This window comes from Mesitornis unicolor, unplaced genomic scaffold (assembly GCF_000695765.1).
Source record: "Mesitornis unicolor isolate BGI_N332 unplaced genomic scaffold, ASM69576v1 scaffold5387, whole genome shotgun sequence".
NCBI lineage: Eukaryota > Metazoa > Chordata > Aves > Mesitornithiformes > Mesitornithidae > Mesitornis > Mesitornis unicolor.
In genome coordinates, this window is record NW_010195585.1 from 36348 (window position 1) to 49236 (window position 12889).

General features: G+C 45.4%; 1 protein-coding gene across 1 annotated transcript in view; it reads right to left on the bottom strand.

Annotated features, from left to right (window-relative positions):
• DTD1 (D-tyrosyl-tRNA deacylase 1) overlaps nucleotides 1–10364 on the bottom strand; it is a 28700-nt gene extending 18336 nt beyond the window's left edge. Inside the window, exons 1-3 of the mRNA XM_010188163.1 lie at nucleotides 10286–10364; nucleotides 6866–6956; nucleotides 3577–3812 (exon numbers count right to left, since the gene is read on the bottom strand). Coding sequence (XP_010186465.1) covers nucleotides 3577–3812; nucleotides 6866–6956; nucleotides 10286–10328 — 370 coding nt within the window. The 5' untranslated portion in view covers nucleotides 10329–10364. The remainder of the gene's footprint in view (nucleotides 1–3576; nucleotides 3813–6865; nucleotides 6957–10285) is intronic.
• Nucleotides 10365–12889: the final 2525 nt, after the last annotated feature.

The window sequence follows — 12889 nt, forward strand, 5'->3', positions numbered from 1 at the left end:
CTATTCCTAATTAACCCTATGCAGGTACTCTTGCTTTAGAGAAGAACGCTTATTCCAAAGCGACAACACTCATGAAGGGAATTAATCAGAGATAATTCTGCTTTCAAGCTGCACCAAACCTTAACCTGAAACAAACTCCTCCTTGTGGAACAGTCCTGTCATATGACACCAAGCTGACCAGTGCAGTTGACACACCAGAGGGACGCGATGTCATCCAGAGGAACCTGGACAAGCTGGAGAAGTGGACCTGTGTGAATCTCATGACGTTCAACAAGGCCAAGTGCAAGGTCCTGCACCTAGGTCAAGACAGCTCTCAGTATCAATACAGGCTGGGCGATGATGTGATTGAGATCAGCCCTGCAGAGAAGGACTTGGGGGTACTGGTGGATGAAAAGCCATATCCTAGGCTACATCACAAGAAGTGTGACCAGCAGGCCAAGGGAGGTGATTCTGCCCCTCCGCTCTACTCTGGTGAGACCTCACCTGGAGTACTGCATCCAGCTCTGGAGTCCTCAGTACAAGGACGTGGACCTGTTGGAGAAGGTCCAAAGGAAGGCTACAAAAATCACGCGAGGGCTGGAGCACCTCTCCTGTGAGGAGAGGCTGAGGGAACTGGGGTTGTTCAGTCTGGGGAAGAGAAGGCTGTGTTGAGACCTTATTGCAGCCTTTCAGTACTTAAAGGAGGCTGGAAAACGTTGCCCAAAGAGGTGGTAGAGGCTTCATCCCTGAAAACATTCAAGGTCAGGTTGGACGGGGCTCTGAGCAACCTGATCTAGTTGAGGAGGTGAGCAGGGGGGTTGGACCAGATGGCCTCTAAAGGTCCCTTCCAACCCAAAGCATTCTATGATTCTGTATTTACTCAGGTATTGCTATTAAGGGAGATATTTCTTTGCCATGCCAATCCTTACTGACTCCAAAAGCCACATTCAAGACAGAGAGCAGAGGCCCTCTACTGAAAAAAACATAGGGTCTAGAAAACACAAGGCTCGTAGGCAATATGGCAAGAAACGTATTGATCTGTCTGACTCAGCTACACAGATTTCACTTTAAATTATTAAATTATTCCTCTAAAATGCATTAAGCAATTTGTAAGATGCCCTACAGCAATCCAGAGAATCAAACTCTGATCTCTCAATAACTACAACTGTGTGTGTATGTATGTGCATGTGTAAGGGAAACACACGAGTGTTGCCTTCAGAGGCGTAGCGACCTGGTTCAGGAACGGCTCAGCGACCCCACCTTTGGGTCCGCACAGACCATCAGCTCACAAACACCAATGTGGTGGACGGCAAATGGCCTTTATTGATAGGTGACACGGCGTTTTATAGCCTGAGTTTACAACGTCACATCCGCCTGCTTACGTCGTAAATCAAATGCTATTGGCTATTAGGAGAGGGGCCCTATGCTTTCCGTACAGCGCGATAACTTCCGGCCACCAGGCCCTAACTACCCACACACGAGTACAGATTTTGAAGATAGAAGGTAGAGTGTTGTGCTGAAACATTAAGCCTATTTTAATAGCCCAGCAGCTGATTCATCAGTGCTCCTTCCCAGGGTCCTCCCATTACCTTTGTAACACAGCAGCACATAACACAGCCCCCAGCAAGTCTAGTTCTGATTTCCTCAGGACTTTTTCAGGGTAGAATTAGTATGTTTGCGTGCCACACTAAATGGCAGCCCAGGTATTACAATTTCACAAAGTTACGCTTACACTCAAGCAGTCCTGCTCACAAGCAGCCTGCCAGGGTGTAAAGGTTCTGTGCTCTAATCCACCTCAGCTCAGGGAAATTGTAAACTCTGGTGATGCAGGACTTAGCCTACTATCCATGAAACCACCAACTCCAGAAACTTTGCATGCACAAAAATAAACACATAAAACAAGAAAACAAAAAAACCCCACTTGACAAAACAACTGGCACAACAGCAACTTTCATCGTCAAGAGTCATAACAGACTTGAATGCAGCACAATATAGACTGGCACAGCCTAAAAAGAATGCAAAATTATAAATTAACAGGTCATTCCAGTGCTGCCAGCAGTTTCAAATGCATGTGTTATCTGACACAGTAGCACAGGCAGTCACTTTTGGGTTTCTAAATCTGTGTTTTCCAAATGAAAAAAATGCATAAGTGAAGCTCTTTTTTGCAGGAAGTGCTGGCAAACAAGTGCCAAAACACAGGCACTTAACAGCAGTGACATTTCATTTCAGGTGTATAATTGTTGTTGACTGAAAAGAGAAGTTCAAAAAGCTGCTGTCAAAATATAAAGTGACTGAAAGTATTTCAGAAACAAAGCATTTTCCAAAGCCCAAGAATAAAGATGTAGATATACAGAGATTTATCAAATTTTCCACGACTCATTTAAGTGAAAGAAGAAAGTCCATACTTGCTTTTAGTTCACCAGAACATAATGGTCCAACTCAAAATCTTACCAGAGAAAACCTTATTCCTATTGACTTCCCAGAAAGTTCTGTTACCAATTTCAGAGGCACAGGAATGGGTCCTGAGTTAGACATAACTCAACAACGATAAAGATTCAAAAAGCACAGACTCCAGATTCATTAGAACAGAAGTTTTCTATGTCAAGGATTATAAGGGATGCAGGGAAGGGGTATCTGAAATGGATTCCTTATCATCAACAAATGTTGACTGGACAAACATATCCAGCTACTGGAACGCTGACACAAGATGGACATTTTATGTGTGCATTTCACTGCACCTCCTTGGGAAGCACTGGGATAATTACCTTCACCTACAGTCAATATGGAGATTAGCCTCTACATCTTTCTGCAGCTACCAGTTCTCTGTCTTTTTCTCCTTTTCTTCCTCATAAGGAAAGTAAAGTTGACCATTATCTAGAAAATAGTCTTTTCAAGACACTTGTCTTCTGGGCAAGTGCATCAAAAAATCAAGTCTGAATACGAGAAAGGCCAGAAAACAAGCAGAAAGGATTAGGGTGGACAGAGCACGAATGCAAAGGGAAGCCATGCATTTTCTGGTAAAGAGAAAACTGTTGCATACATGGCACAGAGTTGAGAAAAGAGTCTAAATCAAATGCTGTTCTCAAGTAGCACATTACACCTCCCACTGTCATCATTACTATTTAACAGAACGCAAAACTTAAAGTGACAGATGGAGCTATGCTGTCCATCACACACTGGTGACACTTTGGAGTCTGATTAACCACATACGCCTCAGAAAAAATGCTTCTCCTGGGTTAATTTAGCTTCACAGCACAAAACATCCAGCCTTTGAGGGAGCCTGACCCCAGAGCTTGTTCTCACAGCTGCAGCCTCTCTGGGTTACGTGGTCAGAGTCATTGCTCACGTGGTACAGCCAATAACAACACAGGAACATCTACATGTCAAACTATTCCAGAGGAACACCAGGAAACTACTTGGCTAGAGGAAGACTGCATGATCACCCTGCCGGGCTGCTCATGAAAATACCATAACATCCCCTCATCCACTGCTGTGTAAAGACAGCTACTTTGCAACACAGACAGAAATTCGCAGAACAAAGAAAGTAACAATCAGAGAAGAGCACATAGGAGGACCTTACCAACCTTTTGCCCTTACCTTTAATAAGCTCTGGTCTGTAGGCCTTTCTTAGCTGCTCTAGGAAGTTGTTATAAAAGCACTCCGCCTGCTCTGTGGGCATTGCCATGTGGTAGTCAGGCTTGTTTCCTTTTAGGATGCACTGGAGAGTAAACTGGCTCACACACAACACCTCATACTGTTTATCCATCACACTTTTGGACCAGTGCTTCCCACTTTCATCTTCAAATACTCGCAAGTTCAAGATCTTTCGAACCCTAAGAGGAGAAAAAGATAATTCCTAAATTGTCCCACATGGGATCGACAGGTACAAGTTAATACCTACCACACAGGATGAGATAAAGGGGAAGGCAGGTGAATATTTATTCTGCCTCCACATAACAAGATGTTTCTTTGTCCCTTTCTTCCTAAACCATGGGAATCTCATCACATTAGGCAGTGTCATAACCAAGAAAGCCTTTACATGTAACACTGTCAAATCACTAATTAACATCATCATTTTACAGAGCATGAGATCAGGAGTAACTGTAGGTTACAAGGTGACATAAAGATGACATAGGAAGTAAAAAAATTTTAGTCTTTACAATTTGATTTTATGTGTCGCAACGTTATTTAACATGTGAATAGATCTGGGAATTTTAATCCTTCCACTGCACTGGGAAATCACATTCAGCATTAAATAAGATCATCTTAAACCATGGTTGTTTCCAAATGTGATTCACATATATTCCTCCAGCTTTGTTACCTCCTAGCACTCTTTCCAAACCAGTCCCTACAAGCCAGATGGGGACAGCACTTTTTCATCAGGATCATGGAATCACAGAATCTGAGAATGGTTTGGGTTGGAAGGGACCTGTAAAGGTCACCTAGTCCAAACCTCTTGCAGTGAGCAGGTACATCCTCATCTAGATCAGGTTGCTCAGAGTCTCGTCCAACCTGACCTTGAATGTTTCTAGAGATGGGGCCTCCACCATCTCTCCAGGCAACCTGTTCCAGTGTTTCTCCACCCTCACTGTAAAAAATTTCTTCCTTATATCTAGTCTAAAACTACCCTCCTCCAGTTTAAAATCATTACTCCTTGTCCTATCACAACAGATCCTACTAAAAAGTCTGTCCTCATCTTTCTTATAAGCTCCCTTTAAGTACTGAAAGGCTGCAATAAGGTCTCCTCGGAGCCTTCTCTTCCCCAGGCTGAACAACCCCAGCTCCCTCAGCCTCATAGAGGAGGTGCTCCATCTCTTGGATCATTGTGTAGCACTCCTTTGGATGCAATCCAATAGTTCCACATCATTTTTGTGCTGAGAACTCCAGAGCTGGACGCAGAGACTCCAGGTGAGGTCTCACCAGAGCAGAGGGGCAGAATCACCTCCCTTGATCTGCTGTTCACGGATTAGAGAAGGAAGGCAGGGAACAGTGCAGAACTGTATGTGCCAGCAAAGTGGTGACTGGGACTTGTTTGTGTTTGTATTAAGGGTGATTTTTGGATCTTGGGGGACAGAACTGACTGGTCTGAATACTCACAGAAGACAAGGAGACTTTCACAAATGGATCCTGAAAAGCAGCAGGCAGACTTGCAACCCAGTCTATGGCTGGACTTTGATTGATAACAAGACTGGGTGCTTGCCACTCTCCTGTCTTTGGTTCTTCTTTTAGCTTCTACAAATCTGCAGCATCTATAAACGAGGGAGCATATCAAGTGCAAAGCATTTCAATTGCAGCCATAAGCCAGACATTTTATGCTCCACTAGAGGTGAGGCAACTAGTCTAAAATAAAGCTGAGATTTTGTTATGGTCATACAATAGAATGACAGAAGAGTTAGTGTAGGAAGGTACCTTTAAAAGTCATCTAGTCCAGCCTCTCTGAGGCACAGTCACAAAAAACATCCTTGCCAATTTGTGCTTGCCAAAGACAAATGGAAATGACTCCTGAATGAAGTGGATGGTTAAAAGCCTGGGAAGGCCCCAGCACAAAGGTTTTAAATCCTCATCACTGCTGTGTTTTAATGATAAAGATGTTTGTTGTTCCATTCACAGGATTACTAAAGTTTCCTTTAATAGGACTTGAAGAGCCTGGTGAAGCTGATTTCTTTCATTCCCTTTTTCTGATGCTGGCTTCCTGCCTTTCCTGCATCAGTCATCCAAACAACCTGGTGCTGAGAGCACAGATGCTATGGATCACCCACTTGCAATATTCAGAAGCATCTTTCACATTCACCAAGGTAGGAATGAGAAACGATGATAGAGCAAACGTTACACGCTGAGGAGGCAAACAGTAAGACAAGCCAATGGAGCAGGTCGTAACAAATACACTTTCAGCTTTGCTGCAATTCTCTACAAGTTTCACATGTTTAGGTAAGATCTTTGGTGACCATTAGTTCACATCCCTACTCTCTACATTCTCTTCTGCATCTGCTAAGGGTTGTTTTTACCCTTGCTCACATTCTTCTCTCTTTACTGCTTGAGCCTTTCCTCTTCTTGACATCGGTTAGCTCTACTACCTGCTTCTTCTTTGCCTTCATAAGAACTGAGCTCAGCCCTGGAACAATGAACGGTCTGAAGAAGACAGAGGAAGCTTCTGGAGAACTCTCTCTTGCATGTGTTTTCTGGCTGAATCACACTATTTTGTGGCCATGGAAGAGATGGCCAGAGCCAGGCTGTCAAAATTGGTTTTTAAAGAAAAGTAACAGATGAAATTATTCAGCCTTTTGGAAGAACAAAACTTCCCATGCGCAAGCTTAAATGAGAGTTCAAGGTTTCTGATGTATCCCATCCTTGAAGGAAGGAGTTCTTCAAGGTAAATTAATACAGTAAAAAGAACAGACATTCAAAAAAGGGAGATCGGAAAAAAAACAATGCATTGATTCTTCCTTTTTGAGTCTGTTCTTGATAAAAAACACACACAGGGAATGGAAACAGATTTTTCTCAATGGAACACAAAAAGAAAACTCTAAGAAAGAAACTTGTATTCAAGGTAAAATCTGAAGAGGAATCACAGAATCAGAGGATGGTAGGGGCTGGAAGGGACCTCTGAAGATCATCCAGTCCAACTCCCCTGTCAAAGCAGGATCACCCAAAGGAGGTTGCACAGGAACGTGTCCAGGCGGGTTTTGAATGTCTCCAGAGAAGGAGACTCCACAACCACTCTGGGCAGCCTCTTTCAGTGCTCTAGTACCCTCACAGTAAACTAACAGAATTAACAGGCAAACCTGAGTTTCCCAACAGGAGCGCTCCATTTGTTTGGCTACTGCACAAACAGTGTCAGAAACACACAAATAAAAAAGTACAAGGGAAAAGGAAATACGCTACTTACATGTGCTCCAGCTCTCTTTGCGTATCTTCCAGAGAAATGCCCAGCAGCACACAAATGCCACGTCCAATTGAACTTATTTGTTCACCACCCACTGGGAAAAGGGGGAAAAAAACAAAAGTCTCGTTTTATGACACAGGTAAGTAGTGATTTCAGCTGGCAACTGTACAACCACCAAAGAAAACATTCTAAACCCTTCTTCTCCATCTTAAGTTTGTTGGAGAGTAAAGATCATGTAGAAGCCCTCTTTCAAAAGCCTTCCCAATATCATGATTTATTTGTGAGGGACTAGCTCAAGATGCTTACTCCAGCATTTAACAACTCTGTATAAATTTTTTACTACAACTGGATCAGCAGTGCCAACCAGTGAGGTGGCAGAACTCTCTCCAGTCCTTGCAAAAACCATCCACCCGGTTGATACTGATGCTGGATAGAGGGAGTTAAAGATTTGCAGATTAAGCAATTGTGATGGCTCAAATTTAAACCCTAGTAATGGAAATGGAAGGACCCCAGACTTAAGTTAAATATTGCTTAAACCAGCCTCCAGATTGTCTAAAACAGGACGTGAAACAATAAGGTCCTAACAGATACAATCTTTGTGGTCAACATCTATAAGATACACTAAGCTTTTGGGACTTAATCAGAAAAAAAGTGTATCCTTAACTAACCTGCAGTGATTATAATACTAAAATGCACATCCCTTTATGAATAATGAGCATGCTAATCAGGTGACCTCCCTAAAATATTTTAAACATGCACTTACATGCATATGCATAGTTAAGAGTAGTGAATAAAATTCTTGTTGACCAATCAGGTATTGTACTGCAGTTTCTCCTTTGTTGTTTTGTATGTAAGACCCTACCTGCTTCCTGAAAGGTGTGCAAGCTTTGTGAACTATTGCCTGGCACTCATTTCTGCGCAGAACCTAAATAAATCAAGTATCTCGACTCTGTGTGTCAACTGGCTTTTGCACACCAGGTAAAGAACCCAGATCTGGGACAACAGTATCAATAAATGTACTCAATTTCTCTACTCCACCACTCCCTACATAATTTGCATTAGTTGTGAAAAGGTGATTTCTATTTTATATAGTCCTCGTAAAGTTTTTGGAACAAGACTTTGAACAACTTGCAAATTCTACCCTCCTAGTTGGGAATATAACCTCTTTAATGACATTTACAATAAAGCTCAAACCATTGTAGATCCATTGTGTCTTCCTAAGAAATGCTTTAAATCATCTTAATTTAGTTAAATTATCTTAACTTAAATTATCTTAACATAGTTGAGCCTGAGATGACAGTAGTAAGATTTAAATGAGGTCTTAAAATTGAGAAAAGCACCAGCTACCCAGCTGTTAAAACTATATCCAGGCTCATGTAACTGGGGAAAAAAAAAAGCCCCAAATGTCCTGTAAAATGAAAGGAGAGGAGGCCCCCAGCAAAAGCTGAAGGCTTGTGTCTGTGCACCAGTAGCCAGATCTGGACTATTTCCAACGGAGAGATGCAAACCAGGGCTGAGGAAACTCCTCCCAAAAACTTTTCCTTTCCATTTGATCTTGGATGAGCCCTCCAGCTCAGAAATTTATCCTTCTGTTAAGTACAGCACTATTTCCTTCAGAGAAGGACATCTCAAACTCTTTAACAGCCAGAAACAACAGTTTAAATTCTACCCAGAAATGTGGCCATAAGTCAGCCACATCCCAGTGGTGACAGGGTCTGACCACTACTCTCCTCGCAGTACCAGCTGTACACAAAAGCTGTGCTCCTTACTTATTCACAGGCATGCTCTTCCAATGCTTCCTGACCAGCCACGCACAAGCAGAAGCTATTTATTTAACATGTAGGCTATCCTGCTGCACCCCACCTTGCCTGCCTCACATGCAAACTTCTTGGGGATTTTAAGCATCTTGAACACAGAAGGTCCAGCTGGTGTAACAGCAGGGACATACCATCAGGACACACCATTCTCACTGGCAGCTAAGTAAGCACCAGGGTTATCACTGGCTACCTTGACCCACGCAAGCAATGCATGGTGGTGACTGGAACAGCGCTGCCAACACACACAAACAACGCAAAAAGGTGAGTCAGGCTGCACTGCCAACATGCTTGGCAAGGCAAAGAGGCAACTGTGATTGTAGTGCCAACACATGAGCCATAGGAGAATGCAATTGGGATGGCACTGCCAACACACGCTTGCAATTCAAGGAGGTGACTGCAACTGTATTGGCAGCACATGCAAGCCATGCAAGGAAGCAATTGCAACTGCACCACCAACACACACAAGCAACACAAGGAGGCATCTCTAACTGCAGTGCCAATGCACTCAAGCCATGGGAGAAGGCAATCACAGCTGCACTGCCGACGCGCACAAGCAATGCAAAAAGGCAACTGTGACCATAGGGTCTGCACGTGCAAGCCATGCGAGAAGGCAACTGGGATGGCTCTGCTGACAGACACAAGCAATGCACAACAGTAATCGGGACAGCCCTACCAACACCAGCAAGCAATGCAAGGAGTTTACTGTGATTATAGTGCCAATGCATGCAAGCCACACAAAAAAAGGAACTCTCATTACAGAGACAACATGTGCAAGCCATGGACAAAAGCAACGAGGACAGCACTGCTAACACACACAAGCAATACAAGGAGATGACTGCGACTGTAGTGGCAGCACATGCAAGCCACAGCAGAAGGCAATTGGGATGGCACTGTGCAGACATGCAAAATCATGCACAGCAGTAATTGAGACTGCCCTGCCAACACAACCAACCACCACAAGATAACTATGACTGTAGTGCCAATGTATACAAGCCACTCCAGGAGGAGGTAACTGCAACTGGACTGCCAACCCATGCAAGCAATGCAAGGAGACAACTCTCATTACAGACAACACATGAAACCCACAGGTAATGACAACTGGGACCGCACTGCCAAAACACAAAAGCCATGCAAGGAAGCAAGTCTGATTACAGTGCCCAATACATACAAGCCATAGATATGGTGATCACAGCTGCACTGCCAACACTTGCAACGCATGCAAATCACGCAAGAAGGCAACTGATTAGAGAGAAAACGCACACACAAGGAAAAGCAACTGGGACGCCACTGCCAACAAGCAATGCAAGGAGGCGACTGGGCCAGCACTGCCGGCAACAAGAAGCAAGCCGACCCACGTCAAACCCACAGCGTGGGGGAACCCCGACCGCCCACGCACATCAGCAGCGGGAGAAAGCAAGGGGGGTGCCCCTTGCACAGACGCGCACACACACACACAGAAGCAATGCGAGGAGGAGACGGCGCTGAGGAACCCTCAGAGGTCGCGACGGGAAAGCGAGGCGAGAAAGGGACGCCCGGCCGGGAGGCGGGGACAGGCGGAGTGCCCCCGCCTCCTCCTTCCCCCCGGCCCCGGTGGCGGCACACTGACCTGTGACACTGGCCTGGGCCACCCGCTGGACGATGGCCTTCATGGTGGAGCGGCCCCGCAGCGCAGGCCCGGCGCCGGGGGCGGATGCCAGCGGCCCTAAGCAACGGCGCCCGCTTCCTGCCGGCCCGATGAGCCTCACAGCGCCCCCTGGCGGCTGGGAGGTGCTGTCGGAGCCTCCCCGTTGAGAGGTGCTATAGGGCCGCGGAGTGTGTGTGATAGAGCGTAGGCACAAGCGGTGCCCGTAGGGGCTGCTTCCTCTATAGGGAGGCTCTGTAGGAAAGGGAGGTGGGCGTAGAGACAAGCTTAGGTGTCTACAAATATTTTGCGTGCAGAAGGGTATATATATACATATATATAAATACATACATATAAATACAGGTAACTAGAGAAGCATTCTCTGTAGGATTGGCTATGGGGGTACAGGGAGCGGTAACCCTAGAAATCTGTGGCTGGGAAGAGCCTTCTAGAAAAGGAAGTGGTGACTGTAGGGACAAGAAACACCTATAAAGGTGGGTCTGCAGGTGCAAGGCTCGGGCTCATGTGGTACCAAAAGCCCCTGTAGAAGCTGGGGTGTGTGGCCAGAGCAGCTGGAGACAGCTTACTGTACAGGAAGGTGGTGCCTGCAGGAACTGTGGGGAGACCTTACAGACCAGTGGCAAGGCAGGGCAGAGGGGTGGGTGTGCTATACAGACAGCAGGCAACTCCTATAGAAACAGGGAGGTGTCTGCAGGGGCAAGGGGAAGTCCCTACAGAAAGGAAGGTCTGTTGCGCAGGGTCTCAGGTCAGCCTCCTCTGAAGGGATGCAGTCTCTATAGGGACTGGGGGAAGGCCCTGTAGAAATATGGGCTGGGGGTAGCCATCTAGAAGTAGAAGTGCTGCCTGCGGGGAGCCCCTATAGCAATGAGGGTCAGTGGTGAGAGAAGCTGAGGAAAACACCTATAGAAAACAGTGGCCAGGAGGTGATGTCCATAAGGATTAGGGAAAACCCTACAGAATGAAAGCTACTTACAGCCACACCAGCTGGGGGCGTAATACCCTCCAAGGGGAGGTAGCACGTATAAGGATCAGGGAAACCCCTATAGAAACAAAGGCCTGGTGGAAGGCCCAACTTCTAAGTTTTCAGCTTATAGTAGTATTTTTGCACCTATGACTCATCTTGTGTAAGCTTTTATTTGAAGGACGATTAACAACTCTTGTACCCCAAAGATTAAACTACATTCCTTCCATTTACGATGGTTCTCAAAGTGTGTTTCAGAGCTGGTCAGCGGAGGAGCCATTCTGGGTATGTCCTGGATCACCCGGGTACATCCTGCACACCAGCTGGGAAAGCAACCTCACAAAAAAGCCACAACAGCCACCTGGTCAGATCATCAGACACGGGACACCAGGCAGCATACAGGTTCCTTAACATCTCACAACACGTCTCATTGCACCCAGTTCGTGTTTAGCAGTCTGTTGACACGTGCAAAGAACAGCAGTGATCTGCGCAGACGAGATGGTTTGCAAGTTTTGTGAAGTTATGTCACAGACAGAGCTGTCATTTCAGCGATGCGAAAGTTTTCGGCCAACCGTCTGTTGCCAGGCATCAGGATGACTTTCTCGGACAAGCCAGCTCCAGCACAAATCTGGATCACTCAATTTTCGGAAGGAGGGCCATCATCAGGAAAAAAGAATGATTTCACACTCCTGAGCAGTCGAGTAATAGGAGGCTGAACTTCCCTGTATTTTATTACTGTTGTCACTTGGAATCCTAAAGCTGTTTCTCTTGTGAATACTTCCGAGCGGTCTGCTTGGTTTGCCTGAGGAACACCTTCATTCTCTAAAGAACAGGGTAAGAGGGAGGAAAAAAAAAAGAGCATAGCAATAAAAAGCTTTTATCCCTTCATCACGGGAAAACAGCATTCACATAGACATTTGGTCTTCTTTTTTATTTTTCTCAAATTCTGAGAAATAGATAGCAAAGATAAGTGATTTACTAGAGTAAGTTAGACTGCTGCAGTGGTACAGGACTAGTATCAGCACTGCAGTAGCGGCAGCAACAACTAGCTTCCAAGTTATTCACATTACAGTTAGCTCCACACTACTACACCTTAATAAGCAGCAGGCTGCTGAGGAAGAGCAAGAGGAACACTGAGAAACAGAGTGAAATAGAGTAGAATAGAGTAGAAATATTTCAATGAGAAGGGATCTAAAATCTCCAACTGCCTGAGCAATTCAGGGCTGGACAAAAGTTAAAGCATGTTATTAATGGCAGTGTCCAAATGCTTCTTAAACACCAACAGGTTTAGGTCATTGACCAACTCTCTAGGAAGCTTGTTCCAGCGTCTGCCCACTCTCTCAGTAAAGAAATGCTTCCTCATGTCCAGTCTGAACCTCCCCTGGTGCAGCTTTGAACCATTCTCACAGTGGAAATAAAGGCAACAAGTTAGAAAGGGTCTAGACCCTGTCACCGGAAATAAAGCACACGGTTTTCCCATCAATACGGGATTTATCTTCCTCCAGGGTGAACCTCCTCGGGATACCAGGCTTTGAGCACACATCCAGCCAGCAGAAGCCTGCCTCGGGTGCCCTGCCGGGCCCTGACAGCTCACCCACCCCACGCAG